This window comes from Dermacentor albipictus, chromosome 7 (genome assembly GCF_038994185.2).
Source record: "Dermacentor albipictus isolate Rhodes 1998 colony chromosome 7, USDA_Dalb.pri_finalv2, whole genome shotgun sequence".
Classification (NCBI taxonomy): Eukaryota; Metazoa; Arthropoda; class Arachnida; order Ixodida; family Ixodidae; genus Dermacentor; species Dermacentor albipictus.
Window position 1 is genome coordinate 14,066,755 of NC_091827.1, and position 24,984 is coordinate 14,091,738.

At 42.6% G+C, this 24,984-nt stretch overlaps 1 protein-coding gene across 2 annotated transcripts; it reads left to right on the plus strand.

Moving 5' to 3' along the window:
- The first annotated feature begins 74 nt into the window (after positions 1-74).
- LOC139047712 (uncharacterized) lies at positions 75-24,713 on the plus strand. 2 transcript variants are annotated; one of them, XM_070521674.1, is made up of 6 exons: positions 75-291; positions 4,411-4,463; positions 6,542-6,764; positions 11,604-11,740; positions 14,934-15,161; positions 23,396-24,713. In XM_070521674.1, exons 1-6 carry the CDS (start codon positions 75-77, stop codon positions 23,471-23,473), a joined length of 936 nt encoding a protein of 311 aa, XP_070377775.1. In that variant the 3' UTR covers positions 23,474-24,713. The 2 variants fall into 2 exon arrangements, with proteins under 2 accessions (XP_070377775.1, XP_070377776.1); XM_070521675.1 differs by lacking the exon at positions 75-291 and adding an exon at positions 669-806.
- Positions 24,714-24,984: the final 271 nt, after the last annotated feature.

The window sequence follows — 24,984 nt, forward strand, 5'->3', positions numbered from 1 at the left end:
CCGCCGAATTTTTTCTCGCAGCTATCGTGCCCGTTCAGTTCATGCTCCGTCCCTAGCAGACGGAGCGGCCCTTGATGGTGCAGACAGCGACGGGTGCAGGCGATGCGAGCAGCGAGAGCGACGAGCGCCCGAACTTTTACTTGCACGGGAACGCCGACCTACGCTGCGTTGGCTTGGTTCAGACTGCTGCACGCCCCGAACAGCCAAGCATAGCGGCCAGCGGCTACGGATACGCGACGGACGCGACAGCTACAAGCGGAGGAGAGGGTTCTGAGAGGAAAGAGGAAATCGGTAATCAGAAAGAGAGAGAGAAAACTGGCTAAACACGAAAGTAGTGTCAAAGCCGCTCACGCGCTCTACTTCTCTATCCACAATTTTTACACAAAAAAATGACCTAAAGTTGTAACTTATAGATTGCTGCGACACCTATGTGCCATAATATACACTAATATTAATAATTATTTTATTACAAATTACAAATAATGGTTTTATAATTTTTACCTAGGTAACAAACATATCTGTTAGTTCTAAAAACGTGGAAACAAACGTTAAAAATAGAGCGTCATACATTTTGTTCTACATATAAAAATGAAAAAATAAAATTTCAATATAAAGAACACTGTAAAATTATGTGCTGAAGCCTAATTTGAGCTTAATGTCTACTTCTACGATGTTTTATTTGAGTCGGTTTCTGTCGGTTGTGGAGAGTAGGGAAACGTGATCAAACGCGCCGTGCGCGCGGCGCGAAGTTTGTTAAAGTTTTGCTATGGTTCGGCGCGCCAGACGCTGTCGGAAAAGTGACGCAGGTGAGCGCATCTTTCTGTCTAAACGTACTTCTTTGACACTTTTTAGCAAAACGAAAAATTCCGCATGCATGGGTAGGTCCGAGGATAGATCGGTTGTTCCTACTGGTTCCTACGTTTCGGGAGTTTGTATTTGATCCGCGGTCAATTGCAAAATGGCGACAACATGCGCAAGTCGTCGCGCACAATTTGGAAATTTTCTTGCTCTTTTTCGACACAGGCAAGTCGTGGATAGTATCAGCAACTGTTAATCGTGTTTCTTTATCTAGCGCGTTTTATTTAATCGAATGACAAAGGCCGAATAACTCACTTCGGCTGTTGCCGATTGTCAATCGGTGTTACCGATTGACGTTGAACGGCTTCGAGTTGTGCATCTCGACCTGGTGATGAGCCGTTAGTTGTGAAACTGCCTGCTGAAAGCAGCTGCGCTTTGCGCTGGCCTTTCGTAATCACGCCGCCCTTTTTCTTAGTCTAGGCTCATAGATGTTACAGCAGCGCGAAACAAGCAGTCGAATACAGTGGACTCCGGATAAACGAAACTCGCCTATCGGATAGGCGGAACAGTGAGTTGGTTGACGTAGTTGTTCACATAATTGTGTACTACTACGTCAAACACTTGCCTTTGCTTCGTGTTGTCGTCAAATTCAATTTCGCCCTGCCTGCTAGCCGCCTCGTTAGCTCAGATGGTAGAGCGGCTGCCCCGGGAAGGTGGTGGTTCCGGGTTCGAGTCCCGGACCAGGACGAATTTTTCTTCGTCTGTGAGGCTTTTCTTTCGAGGAACCCGTGTTTCCTTTGTAGCAATTGCTGCGAACGGGTGGATGTCTGATTTTCCCTTTATTTGTGATTTGGTTGGCCGCCCATAGGTTAGACGGAACGCGCCATTTTGTGAACTCTGCTTTTTAGCTCGGGTGCGCATATCTAAATACATGTAAAAGGAGAATTCGTTTTTCTCGGCAACCAGTACACCAAATTTGGCGAGGTTTGTTGCATTCAACAGAAAAACTTTATATCTAGTGACTGTTGGTTTTGAATGTTCCATTTAGGTCGTCAATTTTTTATTTGAAATTGGCGAATAACGAAATTTTGAGAAAACGAAACTATCAAGTTAACAACTAACTCACAAAAAAAATCGTATCACAGTTATGTGAATTGCATGTAATAGTACGTCTAAAGCGGACAAAACTGATATGTTACACATGAATCTCAAAAAAATTTAGTAATACGAAAATACTGCTTTTGCAGAGTCATTGTACTCACGTAAGCTATTAATTGACATATAGAATTTGTCCGCCTCTTGTAATCTAATGGATGCCGTTTATATGACCGCGAAATCAGTTCTTGATGCAGAGCTATTAATTTGTAAACATTGTGCTTCTATGTTTTTCATACTTTCGAATTTTTGAAAATTGTTTTTAAAGAATTCAGACCCTAAATCAAAATTCCGCTTCCAACAGTCACTAGAAAATCTGCTTCATAATTGTGAAAGAATGCCAGTGGGGCTCTTGCTTCAAGCAAACAGTTCCTGAAGCAGGCAAAATCAGCAGCAGCAATGTTTCTGAAAAAGTCACTGGGCTACAAACATAGTGTGATGCTTGTCAGTGTTTGCCATTCCACGTTCATTGCTGCTTTAGTGCTGTACAGGTAAATTCTTGCTAATCCTTTAAAGACAAGACACATGAATACCTGAAGGAAATTTTGATTTTCTCTCGAATTGTGCAAAATATGTTGAAAATAAACATAACGAAAATAAAAATATATCTTGCAGAAACTTATTCGGTAAAGGTGGCCAGGCAGATCTGCCTGGCACCAGGCAGATCAGCGGAAGTGCGCTTCATGCTAAACTACCTAGGCTTCATTTGGAACTTGCACAAACAGTTCTCGTCATACGTAAACCATCGACTAGAGAACCCCAAGTTTCCGCAGACTCCAACTTCGCCGATTGCCTCCTTTCCCGTCGGAGCAACCGCATGCTTGTTTGTGTTAGTGTTAGCTACCGGTGTTTGTGTTTACACTTTGCCAAGCATGACCTTGTCATCCCAAAGCACGGTACGCAGTATTTTTGTGTCACTCAATGCCACAACAGCCTTGAAAACGCGAAACACTGACAGTGCCCATGAAACTGCTTATTTCAGAGAAATTTACAGGTGAGACACAAGCGCTGCTCTCTACATGCAGTCAAATTGCACATATTTCTGTTTGCATGCCTTCCTTTGATACATGTTTTGTGTTAAATCAAGTGGCCCTTATGTACACAGTGATCAAGTTTAGTAAGGTTCGTACATATGAGGGCTTTCGCTTAATGCTGGACGCTATCTGGAAAAAGCCCACTGCAGGATCACGTGACGAGAAACATTGTTGTGGTTAAGTGGGCATTGCAGAAATGCAGTAAAAGCAATAGCATATTTTGGAAGCAATTTAAAGGGCAAATATCATGGGTATTTTCTGGAATTTCTACCCATGCTTTGCTAGTCTGTATGGCGGCCAAGTGACAGAACAACAATTGTAGTAGTTTACACAATTGGCAATTGCGCACTGTCTGTTGTAAAGCACTTAGTTTAATTTTCGCAAGCCTTTGGAAGTCATTCCACCAATAGTAAACGTGCAGCGCAAGTGCCGTGAGCAGTGAGAGAGACAGACAGACAGACAGACAAAGAACCTTACTAATGGTCCTGAGGAACAGCGTTAGGGTACCTCCCTTTTCAGGGAGTCCCCGTGAAAACGCGAAGCAACAAAGAGGAGCAAACCTAGTGTGAGTGTCACTAGCAATGAGAGAAAGAGGCAGCATGCATAGTGTGACTGAGCACTGCGAGCAACGAGAGAAGAGCACGCGCATTGCCGTAGAGACAACACACAGTGGCCTGGTGATGCGACCACAAAAGACACTTTTTATCATTGGGGGCACTTCTCGAGAGGTGCAGCAGCGCTACCTATCCGACGTTGTGAGGTCTGTAGTTCTTGTCGGATGTGAAACAGTTGCACATTGCATTTGCTTTACATTATGTGTGTGATATCACTGCAGCCAGAGATCTTGCATCAGTCTTGTCTCCTCGAATCGCACTTTATGAAAAAGCGAGTTGAGTACAACACATCTTTTTCCTTATCCTCTCTTGCTGTAAACATATAGATGGTGCTTGCTGCCTGTCTTTCAGTTTTGGCCAAGGATGTTTAGCCGAAAACTGTGTACTCTATATCAAAACTTGGCAAGAAAAAAACTTTCTTTTTTTTTTTCTGGTGTTGCCTGTAGGCAACACTTGTCCATAGAGGGTTAATAAAGTGCCTATATCCTGCAAAAGGTGTGTGATTAAATGGTTGTTTTTTTTTAACGAGTGCTATTCTCCCACCCACCTTCTGATTCTTCATTTGTTAGTGCCACACACCTTGTATAATTGCAAAACTTCACTGACATGTTCACAGTGCTATGCTTTACCTGCAGCATTTGTTTGAAGAACTGAAAAGCGGGCAAGTTGGACAAGCGCCGATCTAACGTGTTTACTTGCCGATCATGCATTTTCAGTACCTTCGGGAGCCTTGTTGACCTGTCAGCTGCTTGGAGCTAAGTGCTGTTTCCCATTTTTTAAATGTATTTTCTTGCATTATTTTTTTCTAGGAAGGCCTGCAAGAAATGTTCTTGGTGGGATCGAGAACATTGTACCCGAGCCAGTGAGTGTCATGTTTCGTTCTTATGTGCTTGCTCTTACTCTTAGAAACTTGTTGACTTTCATAGAAAAAAGTTTCATTTGTGCACTGCAGAGAGACGCTAGGTCCATTTGATCCGCCCTTCACTTTGTGAGCTAGTTTACGCCAGTTCAGTTCTGGTTCTTGCTCTATGGAGCCGGCCGTGCGCTCGTCCTGCATGAAGCCTACACTGAGTGAAACAAATGGCAACAGGTGTAGTTGAACTGGTAAAACAAACAGCGAAGTGCAGTACCTTGTGAACTAGTTTAGTAAGTGCAGCCAGGCCAAATGGACTGACCAAATTCACTCATTTGGCTGGCATTGACTGCTGTATGTGAAGTGTATGTTCCCATTTAAGATCTCGCAGCACAACACATTTCTTTCTTTCTCTCTATCTCTGCATAAAATACTGTACTTTTGCACATACTTTATTGCTTGTGCGGCTTTCTGCCATTAAAGAAAGAAAAACTGCCTACGTCCTTTGAAATGGTTTTGGCTCAGGCACTTGGCTGCTTCTCAATTTATCCTGAGCCAGCTCATGTCTCCCCATTTCAACTACACGATTAAAGTTTAGCCATATGCCTCCAAGAAAGACAACCCTATGTTTTCTTCTTGGGGTCTCTTATTGATGTGAACATGTTACCAGCAGATATAGTCCATAAAATTGTGCATGTAGTATTTCCTATAAAGCTTTGTATTCCTCCGCATGAATGCCAACAGGGGCATTCTAATATTCAAATTGACCCACAGTGCTCTTGTAGACTCGCTCACTGTTTTGTACTGAGTTCATTAAGTGGCTGGGAACAAGGCTGCTTGTTGTCAAAAGTTATTCTAGTAGTGCATGCAGGAACGCAGACACAAGACAACACAAATGCGGATGCATGGCACTATGTTTCAACAAAAATTTATTTTTGAAAACAAGCCACACTTTCAACATCCTCAAAACACATTGCAAGCTCATGCACAAGCCTATGAAAACACACAAGAAAAATATATTGAAGAATTGTAGTGCTTCTAGAATGCCTTATGATGCCATACTAACAAGCCAATGTTGCAATTCATCTACTTGTTATCACTGGTCAGCCACCTGAAGCAGAGATGACACAAGTGTGGCTTTTCCTCTATTCCCTTTGCCCTGAGTATGTGTATGCATTTGAGGAACTACTGTAGCGATGCATGCAAAGAAATTGTGTCTCTGCCTCATTTCGTGATTGATGCATTTGAGTACAGTTGCCCAAGGTTGAAGTAAGCAATGTTTGTTGAAGTGTTTTGGCAGTGTAGCTGTGGGCTATGGTAGAAAGTGTGGGGCTTACCTTCTTCCCCTCATTAGGTAAGCCATCGGGCTTCCCCTGAAGTTCTTCAAGAAAGTCATTCACTACCTCTCTTTGGTCCATATTTATGCCTTTTTCTGAGAAGGCAAATTTTTAAATCTTAGAAATGAGCCACAAGTCTCTGATAATGTCTCTAATGCCTTCATATTTCTTGTGCCCTTGATATCTATAGTGTAACCTGTAATTACTATATGTTCATGCATGCGCCACATTTTTTCTTTCTTCTTTATTTATGTACCACCCTGCTAAAATCACCGCGAGGTGATTGTGGTATAAATAAATAAATAAATGTAAGTGAGCGAGTGAAATAAATAAGTAGCTAGCTAACTAGCTAGCCTTGATGCTTCTAATGTGACTTAATGGAACAAGTCCTGGGTTAAATGTTTACTTTAATGATAATCTGTGCTAATACAGGCACAATAATGGATGTAGTATTCAAACATCTGTTACTGTTGATTCTAGGTGTTAATAGCTGCTGATCATAGGTGTAGAGGGCACAGTTTAATTTGTGGCCAAACAAGCCAGCTTTTACACTCATTAGTTAGAGCAGATGTTGAATGAGCTTACCCTTCATTACACTGGGGTTTCTGCAGAGCCACCTGCCATCACCTGCACATTCTTCAGTTGTGTTGATCCCAGCAGTATTTTATTATTTCTTTTGCCGAATTTCTTTTCCTCTTGCACATGTGACACAGGTTAACTTCTCAACCAATAATGGTGTTCTTTGTGCAGCCTCCAAAGAAAAAGATCGGCAAAAGAGCTCACACGAGAGTGAAGCCAACATCTGCAGCAGCCTCATCCAAGCCACCTGAAAAAATGCTGGAGCTGGGCGTGAGTCCGATAGAAAGACGTGGCGGTCCCTTGCGTAGACCTCGAAGGAATCCTGCGCGTGAAGCCTCTGTGCACGTTGCCACATCTACCCCTGACCATACAAAGTCGCAGCCAACACTGCCAGGTACACTAGGCCTTACCATGACGATTTATTTATTTCCGCTACAAAGACCCAAAGGCATCAATTACATAAGGGCTCTACTGAAATGTGCATTACACGTGAACTTGCAAAAGAAAGAAAAAAGAATTCTTCACAGATAAGTCTAAGATTTGGCCTGGCACTAATTTGTAAATTTATTATCTTCATCAACTTTCCCACTTTTGTGTGACAGTGTTATGGTTCATTATATCAAAACATGTTTCAGTTGCCAATTTTCTGAGTGGAAAATGATGCTGGTCAAAGATGTGTTTGTTGACGACTCTTTATTTATTATTTTTTTTTAAGGTCATTGTACCACTGGCTTAGCCAGTTGGTGGTTAGGGGCAGTGACATTGCTAGAAATAATAGATAAAAGATAAATCTGCTGACCTGTGATTGTATCTGTTGCATTGGCTTCCACAAAGTTTATTGTAAATGTGAGCTTGTTGGTAGTCATGTATCGCTGACAGCATTTAACTCAGGGCAGCAGATGGATGACCATTTAAACACGTTCACTCTGGCAGCATTTCTTGTCCCAATTCTTGTGCCTGATGACCCATCAGTAGGTCACTTGTCCTATTCCGCTAATACATTGTAACCCACTGGTGAATCTCAAGGGGGCTGTGTGTCTTTCAAGTTTTCTCGTCCTTCAGATAGATGACGCGATCACGCATCAAATCAGAAGCAGTTATTTTTCCCCTTAGATTTTAGCAGAAGACATCGCTTTCCTGTTGCTAAAAATCCCTGCACGGCTGTGCAGGAGGAAATTACTGCCGTAACCCATGTCGCATTGTAAACATGCTAAAAAGTCATACTAAATCAGTTTAAAACGGCTAAAGCATTCTTTTAAAACTACATTTTAATTCATTTAGTAGGAACAGCTTTATTATTGTTTTTGGAATTTCTGTGCATGTGGACATTTTGGCACCAGTATATCAGTGTGACATCACCAATTTCAATGCATTTATTTGCATTATGTTTGTTTTAGGCATTTCCATTTCGGTCCGAACTGAAATCTGTGACATTGTTTTCACCAGCGCAGTGTTTGCAGAGCCCCTTTCGTAGGCTGAATCTGTGCCAGTGTCGCGTCGTCTGCTATTCCCAAATAGTTCTGATGTGTTTTTTTTTAATTGTGTAGTCATGGACTGAGAATGCCTGCTTGCAGGCACATGTTGTTATAAATGGAAATATCATGCATGGTGCTCTGTGATGAGAGTACGGAAATTTGGGATGCATAGATTTATTTGGTTGTTTGGGGTAGAAAAAATGCTGTTGACAGAAACATTTGGTTGTCCGGAACTTGGTGTGAGAGTCTCATAGTTATTTCATTATGGTAGCAAATTGTGCCGCTGTGCCGTTCCTGCCATATATGCAGGTCTCGTACCTGTTTCTGTGAGGAGTGTAATGCAATGTTTCACCTTTTGTAGTGCTAGAATTGCAACCAGAAATGGCGTGTTCATGTGAGTTAATGGATCAGTAATGCACTCATACATGTTTTCACAGATGTATGTTTAGTGCACCATGGTTGTTTAGTACATGACTGAACAATCTATAGTAAAATAGTAAAAAAAGACATGGCAGGTACATATGCACCACCAACTGCATTGGTCAGCATAGGCTAAGAGAACCTGATGTAACTGGAAAATTTGTAATTTGAAGATTTGTTCACAGTATTGCCTTTGATGAGTTGTTTAAACTAAGACTGTCATTTACAGAAGTTAGACCTAGAATGTATGCTTTTCTTGTGACATGTTAATCACTGTGCACTATTGATTATTGCATTGTTGGCATGCCAAGGGAGACTTTTGAAAGGCCTACTGCAATGAAATTTTCGACCGCCTAGAAAGCTCAGTTTCAGTTAATTTAGACGTACAGTAGCATATGCAAAATTTTGTTTAAAGAAAGAGTGAATGCGTCACAAAACGCTGTCAAAAATTGATGATTTTCATGCCGAAACTTATAGAAAATGCTGCAATTACCACTCGGCGGAAGTGATGTGTGACTTCGACCGAACAGAACCAGCAGCACCCATGTCGTCTGCTTCCCTTGCTTGTACTATTCCCGTGTATCGGTGAACAGGTCCTGCACGTTGCTAGCCATAGAACTGGTATACTGTTATGGCGTTTTTCACTGGTCGATTCGGAGCAGGATTTCTTGCTCCATGGCAACGAATCCGAATTTCACTGGTCGATCTGGAGTGGGTTCGCGCGTTCCACTGGTCGTTTCGGATCAACTCGCTCCGCGCCGGATCGCTCTCACTTGCTCCGCCGCCGAGGCGCGGATTCGGGCGGAAATAGCTCGCGTCACTTCCGTCTTCAAGCGAAATCGGTACCGGTTGGTACGCACAACATTGTGTTGCTTCGCAAAATGGCTGCGTTCGTTGCTGCTACAGAGCTCGCGTTTAGCGATGAGAGCTCGGACGACAGCGATTACTAGGTGACGCAGGTGCTGTACGAAGCCTTCTATGCACGTTGTCCATGCATAATCCTTGCGGGCGCGACATGGAAATGACGGACTCTGCGATTGCCGTGGTCAAATTACGCACGGGGGACGGTGCGTTTGGTTGCCGTGGAAACGTAGAGAGCAGAAGTCGGGCATGGTTTCCGGAACCGGTTTGTGCGACGTGCACGCAGACTTCCTGTGTGATCCCCCACGGAGCATTTTTGCGCTCCGCTGGCCGATTCGGATTTGCGAAACCTGAGCGCTCGCTCGAGGATTTCGGCGGCCGCTCCAGATCGACCAGTGAAAAACGCCATTAGCTCCTTTGTGCACTGTGCCCTTGCCGTAGCACGGCTGCGATGTTCTATTAATGCAAAGCATTCTTCTCTGAGTCAAACTGGTTTTCTGTATCTGGCTGTCAATGTTCAACAAGCAGAGCATCAATGCTCTGCTTGTCTTTGAGCTGAGATGACCACAATTAGGTGATCAATCTGAGGGACCTTGCTGAGTGCATGGATGGAAACCCTGCTTCACTTGCGCCATTTTGATACTCAAACAAATTGCTGTGCCAAATTGCACCTTGCTGCACCAGGACCGCTTTGGCAGCTTTGGCTTTGGCGGGTGTTTTGTGTCATTGGTCTCGGAGCACGTGTAAAAGTAACTTTTGTATCTTGGCCGCCAGTGGCTGCAAATGGCTGTACCTCCTAAATAAAACGGAAGCTAGCAGCATTCTTTTACCTTGCTGCCCGAGCTGGCTGGATCTGGGACTTATCAGTGCCTCTTTGTTGGTGAAGTGAAGTGACGTGGTTCTACTGGTGACACTTCCACGGAAAAGTGCGTGCTTACTGCTGGCTATGCCCTTTTCTTTTTTTATTTTCACCGACTCCCAGACACTTGCTCTTGATCACACTGCTAAGCCCCACCATCGCAGTGATAGAGAATCCTTATATCATGTCAATCACATTGCTGCGCAGCATGATCATCACGATCAGAGACTGCGAACTGAGCGGGCGAGCAGTGAGGGACGGCGAATGCGGCGAGAGGATTTGGAAAAGGAGATGCCATAAAAGGAGAAATGTCGCTCTCTTTAGCTTATCCAGGAAGCTTACACTCAGTCACTCAATGTGAACTCCAGATGTCTTGGTGCTTCTAGTGAGTCTAGTTAGTGAGTGGCGAAGCGAAGTCAGTCACATGCAGAATCTTGGTTTGAGCTAGTCAGTGCAGTTACATTACCATGAAATGTAGTGTCAGCTAACCCTAGCTTCTTTAAAACTTCTGTTGGAAAACATCTCCAATCAGTTCACCAGCACTTAATACAAATATAGGATAAAAAATGCCTTTAGGCTGCTCCTCAACATTTCTTTGATGATGCAGAATTCAAGGTTTTGTGTCTGTTACCCCACTTGAGTCTAATAATGATCTACCGTAAAATTTACTTGCTCCAGACTGCTCCACTAAAATATATCTGCTACATACTGCTCCAAAACCAGAATTTGTCTGTTCCCATCTGCTCCAGAAATAAATTTCATCCATTCCAAAAATTGCTACAAAATGATTTTGAGCATTTCCTCCCTATGAGTGGGCAATTACTGCCATCTGTAGTAAAGGCTGGGAAGTAGCTGAGGTCCGGCACAAAGTGCGCAGAAAGTTTTTCCTGTTTCGTTTTGGTAGCATCACATCCTGGCATCGTTAGGGAAGCAGATCTTGCACGGGTAAGTGACTGTGCTCGCAAAATGCAGCCTATGCAGCTTCATCAAGTGCAGTTTACATGCTTTGTGCTCGTTGGCCGGTCTGCTTCGCACTTGCCTGCTGCGGTGCGCACTTGCGTCCTGAAAAGAAAGATATTTTTTGCCTTCCTCTGCCCAATGTTGTGTACTGGACAGTCATCGCTTGTGTTCGAGCACGTGTCCAAGCACTTGACGGCCATGCAACGCATTGGCATTCTTGCAACAGCTCAAAGCACATGTGCAACAATGGGAAAGCATGCCGTAAGACACACCCATCAACCAGCAAATGTTGAGTGAGTGTTGCATCCTGGTGTATAGGTGTAACTGAGAGATCGGCAGTCGTGCATGGTCCTGGGACTTTTGCCATATCAGCATCGCTACCGTTCTCCGCCAGGTGCACGGGTCATCTACTTAGGTGGTATTTAAAGGCTGCTAATAAGAAAAGTACACAGTTGCCAGCCCTGCAGTTTTGCCAAGATTACTCAGATAGTATATGCTATGCATTTATAGCCAATTTAAACCAGGTGAAAATTTCGTTGCAGTTGGCCTTGAAGAGGGCACCTCTGATTATGGTGATGAGAGATTGCCACTTGTTTGCTTTTGTATCTTGCACTTTCTGTTTTCGCACATGATCATTGTTTCCCTTTTCTTGTTGTAGATGCACAGCATGTAGAAGAATCGTCACACATGTCATTTGATCAAGACCGTCGTGCTGTCGCAACGCCATGCCTCTTTGACTCAGCAATGACACCAAAGCGAACGTCTCGCACAGGCTCTCCATCACGGACGCGAAGGGTATATACATTCCTTCACAAGCGCATATAGCAATATTTGTTTTCTGGAAACCTGCTTTTTATATGGGACACATCTAAAATATGTGATTAACGGGCACAAAATTAGAGCTTGTGATTGTTATCAGTTTGTTCAAATGTAAATAATCTCTACATTATGGGGTCTTCTACCGGCTGTGGTTGCTTAGTGGCTATGGTGTTGGGCTGCTAAACACAAGGTTGTGGGATCGAATCCTGGCCACGTTGACTGCATTTTGATGGGGGTGAAATGCGAAAACACCTGTGTACTTAGATTTAGGTGCACGTTAGATCCCTTGGTGGTCCAGATTATTCCGGAGTCCCCCACTACAGTGTGCCTCGTAATTGAATCGTGATTTCAGGATGTAAAACCCCACAATCTATTCTTTTTTTTTTTCAGTTGTGGGGCTTCTATAGACATGCAACGTTGTATGAAAGTATTGAATTACTGGATGAGTTGGTGTGGCATGTGGGTAAAAGGTAATACTAGTGTAGTATGTAAAGGCAGCTGGAGAAGTTGACAAAACCATGGTGTCAAAACGACAAAGAAAAAAAAAAACTTGTTTAGGTTCTAGTTCAGTGCACTCCGATTTTGCTACAGTTGAGTTCCAGATTGAATAAATAAAAAGATTGTAATGGTTCGCAAACCGGGATCGGAACACTGAACCGGTTGCGGGGAGCCAGCCTTATCTTCCCCCATGGCGACAGGCTGCACGGTGTTACCAATTTGTGCACATGGCACATGCACAAGTTTTGTCACAACGAAGCCAAAATGGACCCATTGGCACATGGGAAACAGCAGTTAGTGGTTTTCACATGGATATTAATTAATGCAGTTTAATGTTTCTCTAAAGACGGCCATCTTTGGCATTGGTGTCGCTGCAGTGTGCAGCACATGATGCAGTGCCCTGGCACGTCCATCCTTGAGCTCCCTCTTTCCCTTGTTTGCTTTTATCGTCATCCATAAGAAGCACATGCAGAACAGTTGAAAAATATTCTTAGACATATAAAGCACGAATTTCAGTACTCGTAAATGTAAAATCTCATGCTCACAACCGAATTGTTATAAAGTTTCGTCTTTGTGAATGGCACATTGAAAGTCAGCTAGATAACATTGCTGGCATTAAACGAAACCTTAGTCATGAATATATTTGAAAAAATAAGGCATTATTAAGTCTGCTACAGCAGAACATAGTTTACACTTTACCGCTATGTGCGACTTCCGGGTGCCAGCGTTCAAAGTCAAGAACACAAAAAATGACTCAATACAGTTATGCCTTTTTATTGCTGGTTCATGCGTTCCTGACTGGATCAATATTTGCGGTCAGCCACGCTGAACGCCTGCACTACATTTGCAAGTAATGGTAGTGCCGGCGCTCAGTCCAGGCAGCATGCAGGTCAAAGAGAAACAAGAGAAGGGAAAGATTGAACAAGTTCTGAGCAGTAACGGTGACTGAACTGGACAAACTCTGCAGTTGGCATCGAATTCACTCACTTATCATCATAACGCCAGTGCTGTAGAATCTGGCCACGTCTGATCTTTGTCACCCGGGTGAAAGCTAAAGCTTGTGATAACTTCATGCACTACTCGTATGGCAAGCAATGCCTCGCACTCCCCAGTGAGGCATCCCCTGCTGCCCTTCCAAACCTTCACTGTGCCACAGATGTGCAAAGAGTGGATGCATTTTGGGGGGATGAGGGAAAGGGGGTTACACAGAAGCACTGGAAAATTATTCTAATGAAATGGAGTTCGCATGACACAGCATGCAATACAGTAGCACATCGTTAATGTGAAACCAGCGGGTACCAAGAAAAAAATGTTTGTTTTTGGCTAAGGACCAAAATAAGTATCCTAAATTTCCACACCATCAAAACCAGCATGCTGATGTCAGATTGTACTTAGAGGCTGCAAGTCTGCTGCAGTGAAATCTCCATAATTCTAAATCTCTTAATTCTAATTGACGGATAATTCAAACAGCTCTGTTGGACCCGGCAAAATTCTACCTAGTATTCGAATAGAGAAAAACTGCGAATTTGAGCTCTAAAAATGGTGCATTGGTTATTTAGAACAGAATATTTCACTCACGCCAATGCACCGCTTTTCAGATATACCTGAGCCTAAGACAAAGTTTCAATGTGTCGCTAGCTATCGTAATGTCGCATGCCATAAGAAAGACCAGAAAAGATGTGTGGCGAGCTGAGAAGTGCACATTTATTACGTTACCGTGCACTCGTCTATGCCCCCCTTTAGTGCGTGGTTGAGCATATCATCCCCAACGTTGGGCACATGAGAGTAGAGTGCGCTTGAAACCAGCACCCTTCTTGGCTCACCTTCACACATTTTCCCTTGCACCCACAGCAAACAGCACGCGAGGCATGATCTTATCACATTTGGACTTTATATAGAATCTAGGTTTCCCCTGGCACATGTTGTCGCGCCCTGATGAAGGAAAGATAGTATATTTTTTGCTGCAAGCCCTGTGACGATTTTGCGCACTGTACCACACAGTTGATCGGGCGCTATATTTAAAGGGACTCTTATTAGTTCGAACTCCATTTTATTCTAATAATTCTTCGGTCCCCTTCGAGATTGAATTGACAAGATTCTACTATGTGCTGTTGCAATTAAAGAAAGATAAATTTTGCCGGTGAATACTTTTTGCACAGCCCCATGGAACCGCCAGTTTTCAGCAATTTCAGCAGGACGTTGTTGCGTGATGTTAAACTTGTAGTGGCAGTATGCTTCATTAGTAACATAAAAACTGGAATATCGGTCAAACTTTTTTCAAGGATCCACTGCAAAAAAAGTAAACTGCCATCTTATATACCGGTCATATTTTACCACTTTATACTATTGTTGTTTCTTCCCATCATTCTTTTAGAATTAATGTTTGTTAAGTCGACCTATATTCCAGTCCAACCTATTTTACAGTTTTTACGATAATCTGTGCGTGCATAACATGCATCCTAACAGTGCATATGTTCTCATTGTTGCCCCCATAAGTGTTAGGTCACTCTTTGGGTCTTCTTTCATGGAAAGCACCTTCTGCACTTGTTCTAAGAGTCGGAACTTTCAACAACTTCTTTTTCTCTTTTGAAAGAGGATGGGCCTTTTTTATCTGTTGCAAACAGTACTTCTAACTCTGTCTGCATTTTGACATTTTAATTGATTCTTCCAGAAGAGGCATTGTGGTGACAGTCCAGAGTTGTCCCTTCGGGAGGTCAAGCGGACATACTCTCGTGGGAACAGATCTGCGTCCGTTCGTGTCAACCTGTTCGAAGACCTCGAGCTCCCTGATCACGTGCGGGAGGATGAAGAAAACTTCTTTGAGCCAGAGGAAGAACAGCAGGTGAAGAAGACCAAGGTGCACAAACCCAAGGCACAGAAGCTGCAAAGGCAGAATGATGTAAGTTGGTGGTGGGCTTATGCTGGAGTCGGACGTGAAAATTTTGTGTTGCTTTGAGTGGGTGCACTTTGCTGCAGCAAGTGGCACTTTGGCGGTGTGCTGCAAGATATGAAAAGAAAGTGGTCATTTGGAATTGACGGCAGTGGTACCTCACGAAACACACACATACAGTTTAACCTCGATACAGAAAACCTAAATATGACGAAATTCTCAAAGTAGTTAACGTTTTATAACTTGTCCATAGTACACCATGTATTTAGAACCTCAAATAAGGAATTGTGTTTATACATTATTTCATTGTAACGAAATTTCACGGCCGCCACGAGTACCAAAGCAATAAGTGGCAACTTCTGTTTATGCAGATGGTCTAATGGTTGAATTACAAGTGGCTGCTTGTGAACACACCTTTCAAATAGACCCCCGAAGCAGAGCAGCGTCATGCTCCGTATAAAGTCCTATTTATCCTATTGCACCCTGCTTGCTGTATGATTTTGTTAGAGTGAAAACATGCGAGGATGAGTCGAGAAGGATGGTGGCTTGATGAGCGGTGTTTTCCCACGCGGGCAGAGGGAAGGGGTAGGAGGTGAAGCGAGCTCATGGTAATGTGATCAAGCACACGCGAGTGTAAGGGTGGGGGTTTGGGGGGCAGGTTGGTGTGCATCGTCTTCTCTAGCGCGACTGTGGCTGTGCATGGCTATCAGTGCGGCTGAGTGCCCGCCGTGTTTTAGATGTAATCTGCCACGTGTGCGAAGAGTAGGTGTGCTGAGATAGCACGGCATTATGTGTAGTACTCTCGCGTGTTTGTTACTACTGGAGGTTGCGTAATCTCAAGTTTCAGAGACACATTGAAGCGAGAGGCAGACGAAGCATTTGTTTGCTCCTGGTGTTGCTTCTTGTGATAGCGTTGTTCCACTGTCAACACTATCAGCCATGGAGGCAGACGGGACGCAAAAGCGTGACTGGCCTCCCTTCATACTGCCGATGCGTAGATATCATCTGCACAACATGAAACTGTATCTTTCATTGCTGACTCTCAAATTCAACAAAATAACTTTTTTTCTCGTTCAGATTAGCTTTTTTTTTTTCAATCACCAAATTTTGCAGCCCCTTCCGTGTAAGAAAAATCCGTCGGTGTAGTTAGTTGCATAAAAAGTCTGATTTGAATATAACAAACCAAATGGCTGATTTTACAGACTTCGTTACGTAGGCATGTAACTTGTTATTTTAGTTAATTGCAAAATACCATTAATGTGATGAAATGTCATAATCTGGGAGCAGACAACCTTGCATCCAAAACCCAAGTGATGTGCTACACTTCAGAAAGTCCGGACAGTGGCGAAACGTCAGTGCACAGAAAGTGACACCGATTTTGTTGGGAGAAGAAGAATGGCTGTTTTTATAAGCAGGGATGCTTAAAACATTCTAAACCGCAAAAATGCCAGTTTCAGAATTGGCATTGATTGTCTGCTGGGTATTATTTTATTTATATATGAAGCACTACTTTGGTGCAGCAAAGCGAGATCGATGATTGATGTTTTCTGCAGTGACGTGGTTCAGGACATAAGCTAGAGTGCTCAATAATCCATTGCCGAAATATCCCTTTTAGAGTGTTCATATTGGTAAGGCTCGTATTGCTCCTTCAGTCTGAACCGACAAAGATAGCAACATTGCAATAAACTAAGTACTCTAAAGGAGCGCAGACACCACACTCTTCAGTGATGATTTTTTTACTCTTGGGCAATACAGAGCATCTAGGGTACCATTATAACAGCCAGCATATGCACGATTGTGTACCCAGTAAGTTTTCTTTCTTTTTTAGATCAGGAGCGAGGATTCAAATAACTTTTTTACCTGAATAAGCATATTTTATTTAGCTTATTCAACTATTTAAAGTGCAGAAAATTATTCATTTTATTTTTTGGCAAGTAATCTTTCTCATAAAATGTCGTAAAACTGCTAGTCGTGCCAGCAGTGATAAGTAACTAATGAATTGCTGAGTTGAGTAAAGCTTTGGCATTTATGTAGCTAAGCGGTAGACCTGTGCAATGAACTAAGGTAAACTCATTGTGATAAATATTAAGAAAGGAATGTTCAAAAAGCTAAGGAAAGTGAAAAAAATTGCCAATTTTGACCAAATTTGTTTGCAAAATGAGCTGTAAATGCAAACATACTGCATCAATTTCTTTCCTTCTAGTTCGTTGCACTCATCTCCATGTGAAGAATGAGGGTGCAAAATTTCATATCAAGATGTTCATTTTAAAAAAGTTATCAAAGTTTGCATAACATGAGATGCAGCAAAATCTTGTTTTGAGAGAAACATAAACAAACCTTCAAACCATGTGAAAGCTGTCAAAGCTACACAGAGTCCTAAAATGCACCAGCTTCACAGCTGGAGCCTCTATGAGATGCAATAGAGCCTCCTTTCGTTCGTGTGGCTGCTCGGTGACAGCATAAAATGAAAAAAAGTATTTTCAATTATATCTATATAAAATAAATGGTACTGATTTGCGGTTTTGCAATACAAGAGTATGGGTTGGAAAACGCACTCTAAACCACAAACTAATGATGATAGGAAGATGATTCTATTCAACATTTTGTTGAATTTTGAGCATACATAAAATGTAAAAAATGAAAAATCACTTTTGTGAAAAAAATTTGACTCTTGAATGTGGCTTAATTGCTACCTTAGTGATTTCCACCGCACAATTCCGGATTTCGATATTCCCGCCAGTAGGGGTGGACAACCTTTGAGTGATATAAATCATGAGTACCCAGCTTCATGGAGTTAACATGAACCACCAAAGCGCTGATGACGCCGAAGTCACCCGTCGTCTGCAAAATTTCGCATCTCGCCCATGTTTGCCCATGTTTGTCGACGTCGGAGCTAGGTGGGGGACATGCACTTGCATCTCTCAGCCGTGTTTTGGCAAATGCACCTGTAGCTGCTCTGAAGATGCGTCTCCACCAGCATCTTTAAAGGGACACTGAAGTGAAAAATGATTTCTTCTGCGTCAGTAAATTGCCATTCTACAACACCAAAAACACCGCTCTTACAACGATGAGACGTTTGGTAAGCCAGAAAAAGCGCAAGAACGAAATACAGGTGGCGACGCCTATTTGAGTTCCCGCACCTGGGGGCTGTGACATCATAATATTAAACGTGGCAAGTTTCGGGAACCTTTATTCAGCCAACACGGCCCAAATGCGAAAACATACTTTGGGATCCCTGACGTCATGCTGACGTTCCGGCGCGAAATTCAAATACTGATACTTAGACCTTCATTTTCTCCTTTAATAACAAAACTACCTTTTTTAAATGACTGCCTGCAGGGTTCTCAAACAATGCTCCATTAGCCTAAACCTATTTATTGTTTCCCTTTAGTGTCCCTTTAATGTCTCACTATTTTGCTCTCAACAATTACATTTTTATGATTGCCATCACGAGGAGTCCAGAGAAGGGAGTAATTTATAGAATTTAAGATTTTTTAGCAATCTGTCGTCAGTCATATATATGAAAACATTCCTGGTAAGCATGCAGAGGTAATACTACAAGCGTAATGATCTGTGCAGTTCTGTGGTTCAATCTAAGGTGGCGTTAGTTCATTCACAAGTCATGCTTTTGTGAACAGTCTGAATTAGTTTAATCTTAAAGGGACACTAAAGTGAAAAATGTTTTCTTCTGCGTCAGTAAATTACCGTTCTACAACACCAAAAACACCACTCTTACAACGCTAAGACGTTTGGTAAGCCAGAAAAAGCGCAAGAACGAAATACGGGTGGCGACGCCTACTTATGTTCCCGCACCTGGGGGCTGTGACGTCTTGGATTTTGATGGCATCTTCTAGGGCCTTCTAATTATATATAGTAGTACAGATTGACTACATTGTGTTCTGAAGGAACCAAATATTAAACATGGCAAGTTTCGGGAACCTTTATTCAGCCAACGCGGCCCAAATGCAAAAACATGCTTTGGAATCCCTGACGTACCGGCGCTGGGGTTTCGGCGCGAAATTCAAATACTCTTACTTGGACCTTCATTTTCTCATCTAATATCCAAACTTTTTTTTACATGACTGCCTGCAGGGTTCTCAAACAATGCTTCAGTAGTCTAAACTGATTTAGTGTCTCGCTTTAGTGTCCCTTTAAACACACTGTTTTGTGCTATAGCAGAGTGCGTTTAAAAAGGACAGCGTGTAACCGTTGGGAAAAATTGTGGAAATAAGACAGAAACAGGCATGAAGAGGACGCACACAAAAGGCGTTGTGTTTTTAGTTCGTATGTAACTAATTTACCTCACCAACAGCCTTGTTAGCAACGACATTAAACACCTCAGGTGCCACCATCCTGGCCAGTTGTATCAGGGCTAACCTGATGCTCAGTAGGCAGTAGTGCATCACTGTGGCCATGTTGAGAACAGGAGGATCACACAGCAGCAGTTGGCATTGCACAGTTGTATCCACTTAGCACTGTCATACGCAGGTGTGACAGGATGTTCTATTTAAAGGGCTGTTAAAGACTAACACCGAGTCAATTCAGACAGCTAGATTGCTCTTTTAAGTACTTAGCCACTTTCTTCTTTTTATTTTTTTTAATGTCAGGAGGTGACTTAGTTGCAAAGGTAATCATGACAGAAAGAGCAGCTCTTTTTTTTTCTTCATTTCAAATCGCCCATCTTAGATATGAATCTTAGGTATGAACCAGTAATCTCTGAGGTAATGCTTTCTTATGTGCTACTGCCTGCTTTGAGTCAGATGCCTACATAGAGAGGGCACCACGCTCCTATAAACTAGTGTTGGTAGCACCAGTGAGTTCTGCAAGAATATTCAATAAGTCAGCCCAACTTAATTTTCTTATATGCTGAAGTATACCATAATTAGCCATTATTATTATTGATTGGCAACAATTTACTAATTGCAAATGGAACATTTTATAGCATGGAAGTTGGTGAAATTTTCGCAGTACTGTTTTACCTTTGTCATTTTCTTCCTTACCTAGGCTTCACTCTGCGGAGTAATGAAAAAAAGGGGGGGGGGGGTCAGGCTTGACCCTGTTCCCTCTGGTAATTTGTATGAAATTTGTTCTGTTAAAAGAAAAGATAATGTTTCTGGGTACTTTTACGAGCAGATATTTATGTGAGGTGATCATTTTAAAGATACATATTGAAAGTGATCAAATGGAAGCATGATAGAACCTTTACATGAATGAAATGGTGTAAACAAAAGGAATAATGAATTTACAAGGGCAAAATAAGCCAGGGCTTATTTTTCCCCTGCTTATTTTGTTTTTATTCATCTTTTCTTTTTCTTATATTGAAGCCCAGGCCTAATGTAGTAGTGTTAGATGGGGTTGGCCCCCTGGAAGAAACTCAGTATACTACATCTTTCCACGAACAGACACACAAATGCATGCATACAGAGAGCAGCTGCTGCAGCAAATGGTTGAGAGGCTAGCAGAAGATCTGCATTCTCTGGTGGAAGTCAGCCATTACTTTGTAGAATCACCTGTGTTCTTGTAATGGTACATTTATTTTATGCAGGTAAAAAATTCCTATGTACACATTGCTGGGGTATGGGCTTACATGTCCACTCCCAGCTGGCTAAGGTTTAGAAGTCGTAGCTGATTCGCGCTCCCCACTGCACTCAAAGGGGTACTGGGGAGGGTTCGCTGACTCACCGGCAAATCGTAGAGATGTTTTCTGTAAGTGTCCACTTCTTAATGAACTCACCATTTTGTCCACCGCTGATTGGCTGGAGCAGTACGAGCGTAACCACGGTGATCACATGGGAAAGTGGCCACAAACCGGACATGGGGCTCCAAGGGGTCCCTACAACACAAACTGTTAAGAGTGTTTGTGCAATGGCATGCATAAAATATTCCCAATAATCCACTCAAATTAACATCACTCAGCCATTCTACACTTATTCTAATGGAAAGGCGCAGGAGGGAACGCATGGAGAGGAGTTGCTTTTATTGGCAGGAATTTGATATCTTTAAACTTCATTTGTGAATTGCAGAGTTCACACTGGGCATTTAAAGTTCGTTTTTAATATCCACACTGACTTCCCCTGTCAAATTAATGTGTTTGCGTAAAACTGCCAAAATTATTTCAAGGTCCCTTCATATACAACATGAAGAGTGTGCTTCAATGTGCAGAGTGGGCAATAGAAAGAATGCTTGTGCTGTTTCAGCAGCAAATGAAAATCTAGTTTAAGTATATACCTGTGTTACACAGGTACTTTTGATCGCAATGGAGCCAAATTGGGATCATATTTTTCTATTGGGATTGGCTCTTTTGAGCAAGCTCATGGAAGGGAGCCGATGGGGCAACCGTATTTCATCTGTCTTCTGTTTGGACACTCTGAAAGCATGCATGTGACAGGGGTACTAGAAAATTGTAGAGTTGAAGCCTTATGTATGATTCAGCATATGCATGTTTGCGGAGTGTCTTTATGGTTTTATTGTCTTGCATAACATAATGTGTGTCTGTCACACAAGGCAGACTTTGTCTGCCAACTGAGTCAGCCAACAAATTTATTTTAGTAATGTTACTACCTGTCGCACCACCATGATGCCAATTGTGGGTAGTCCGTTGATGCGGGTACTTGCTCACACAAAAAGCTTTGGTTGGCTGATGGACTGCCACTGTCGAAACCAACCACTTATTTGTTGCCATCTCATTTTAACTAACACTGCTTCTCTCTGATTAAACAATTGTTTGATGTGGTATAACATCTCAAAACAACACAGTGGTTGTGGGAGACACTGAGTAGGCTCCACTTCTGAGCAGCATTAAGCCTGCCTGCAATGACAGCTAAGAAAGCAGCTTCAATGTCAAGTATATGAGTGCTTTTGCAATGCGTCTTTGCAACTTGATACCACCTTACTTCACACACAAAACAAAAGCTCATGAAAGGTCCCTGCGCCAGGTTCGGCGACATTAAATAAATAAGCGTATACATGGTGTGTTGACGATCTTGTCTGTAAATTATTACAGCGCTGTACGCTGTAAAAACAGCTTAAGTTTCAAGCCAAACACTGTACGCTTTCTTTCTCAAGGAAACCCGTTCCCAGCCGGAGAGTCACGGTCACACACACGCAAATACCTATTCGTAGTGCATGTTTCATCACTCGCCATTACCAATCATAAAATGAGGAAGATTGCTGCGAAAAATGAAGAGAAGGAAAAAAAGGAGGCAGGTCTCAATACCGCATTATATTTCTGGGCTCTAGTATGAGAGAAGGCAGAGAAGGAACACCATTTGGGAGCACTGTTAGAGGCAGAGGGAGTGATGGTCTCCATTGGCAGTGATGCTTGCCTCCTTGTGGCATGATAACAGGACAGATAATTACTTCTGTCTCTTCCAAGTATGAACCGATATCACAAATTATTTTGGTAAGACGCTCCTTAGGCAGCACTTTACAGCTTCCTGCATAGATATAATCCAAAGCTGCAATGGGGCCTGGTGATGGGCTGGTTTTTAATGCTATATTTTGACAGTTTGCACATGCGAACCCAGGAAGAAACAATGTGGCTTACTTAATTAAATGTACAGCAGAAAGCCTCACCACCCTTTCTTGAGTGCAGATGAGCTTTCTGCTGAGCTTCTTTCTACATGGGCCGCTCAGCTGCCAGCTTGTTTTGACATGCATGCATCTTTAGTGACTTTGATGTTGATTTCTTTGTTGGCTTCATCAGAATCAGAACAAAACTTTACATGGCGGCTTTATGCTTGGCTGTCCATTTAGCCGCCTATGACAAATATTGGAACACAGGCACTGTAGCTTAATTTTGAGCAGCTGGGGTTTTTTGGCATGCACTCAAAGCTTGGTACAGGGTAATTTTTACATTGTGCTTCCATTCAAACGTAGCTGCTTCACCCAGAAATATCGAACCCTCTTAATTCTTATCGCTTGATTTCCTCATACTTGTGCGAACAAATCCTCATATGTCTACTTTCCTCCTCATATTTGCTACCCTCTCCTCTTCCTTTAGTGTGAAGTAGCCAAATGTACAGTTACTGCGGTCAACCTCTCTGCCTTTTTTCTCTCATTTCCTCCCTCTCCTCTTCACTGTTTAGAAAACTGTCGCATGAATTCCAGCTTATTCCTGGTAGATTTGTCATGACCCTTTTTGCCACCATACAGTGGAATTCCGTGTTTGGCTCAGACTTGTCTTTGACTTACTCATGGTGCCCCTCTCAGCAGGCTTGATGTTTTTCCTTTTTCTTTTTCAGAGGGATTTCGACGAATGGGTGAACAAGATGGCAGCGGAGTTTGACGAAATTGAAAAATTTGAGTTGTGTTATGATTAGTATGCCCCCCATGGCCACAACTGCTCCCTATTCGTTCTGTGGGTTACACAAGAGGCACACAGACAAGGAAGGAAGACATGAATGACACGAGCACTAACTCTGAACTAGCATGTTATTGAAAGACACAGTGATTTGCAAGGTGGTGATGATGATGACTTATTTCCATCCGCTTGGAAAGGTGATGCCAGTCACCTAGCCTGCTTGAGTTATTCAGGTGTGCCATGCATCTCCTTCGTCACCACCTGGTGGCAGTGGATTGAAAGAAATAACCAAAAAATATGAGAATATCCTATTTTAGGATTGGCTTTTCCTGTAAGTGAATCCGCAGCTATGCGCTGGAGAGATACGCACATTGTTTCTTTGTAAAAAAAAAAAAAATAGTTGGCCCCATTTTATTGATGTGGCCACGCCACTTTGGCCAACATGCAATTTGCCACGGGCTAATGGGAAACACCTGTGTTTGTCAGCCGTTTATTTTGTTGGCAGAACAACAACATGCGTAACTGGACAGTACATGTGTAAGATTCACCAGCACAAAATAATATTTGTTTGGTATGTTTTCAGTCAAGTTTTATGGTTTTATGTAATTGACTTTCATTTACTATCAGGTATTACTCGTAAGAGATCAATAGGGCATATTTTGCTAGCATGTTAGCATAGCCATCCTTATAAATCACTGTGCCTTTCAGCAAATATACCAGTTGAGAATCTACGCTCATGCTGTCCATGCCTTCTTTTATTGTCCTTGCGTGTGTCTTTCAATCCACAGTATGAAGAAGCATGAACTTGCCATATTTTTTGCAGTTCTGCTGCAGCTAACTCACAAGGATATGCCACAAGAACCTGCAAGTGTTCGTTGTCAAAGCCCAACAGAGGTTGCTAAAGTAGATTTGTGGTCAATTTCTTTTACTTGCTGTGAGCACCATTACAAATACTGTATACATAATGGATTTTCTTGTCACCCGGTAAAATGAGATTTTAATCTCGTTTCTGTCTCAGATTTTAGTTTCATTTTAGTTTCAGTGCGGCCACAATCCCTGTATTTATATTTTTTCGTGTATGTATTTAATTTTCTTATTGCTTGAGTCGAACATACAGCTTGCTACTATGTGTCTACTCGATTTTTAGTAAGTACTGTTACCATTGTACATATACTGAAGGGGAGAATGGTAGGTCGCACGTGTCTTTAAGTGTGTACGTTCTGCGACTGCGGAATAAAAGTTTTGATCTGCTACTACAACCTCGTCGTGCGTAAGGGTGACTCATTCATTCATAGCGATCGCGCAACTTTACAGAATGCGCGCAATCCTTCGGAACGGTGCGAGGCAAGTACCGTTTCAGCGGCGAAGGACGGCGAACAAACTGCAAATTGATTCTTGTCTCTCCGAAGAACGGCGGTGCAGTTCCGAGAAAAATTGGAGGCGAACGCGTGCCGTACGCGCAACCCCTTCCTGTGGCCTTCGCCAGCCTTGGCCCGCTCCTTGCGAGGGGCCGAACCAATCCCTCGGAGC

Bases quoted from the DNA above. Each gene is read 5' to 3' on its own strand.
- LOC139047712 (XM_070521674.1), top strand. From the start codon at position 75: ATGGTGCAGACAGCGACGGGTGCAGGCGATGCGAGCAGCGAGAGCGAC. The intron at 6,765-11,603 runs GTACACTAGGCC...TTCTTGTTGTAG, and splicing joins GTCGCAGCCAACACTGCCAG to ATGCACAGCATGTAGAAGAA. The intron at 11,741-14,933 runs GTATATACATTC...TGATTCTTCCAG, and splicing joins CTCCATCACGGACGCGAAGG to AAGAGGCATTGTGGTGACAG.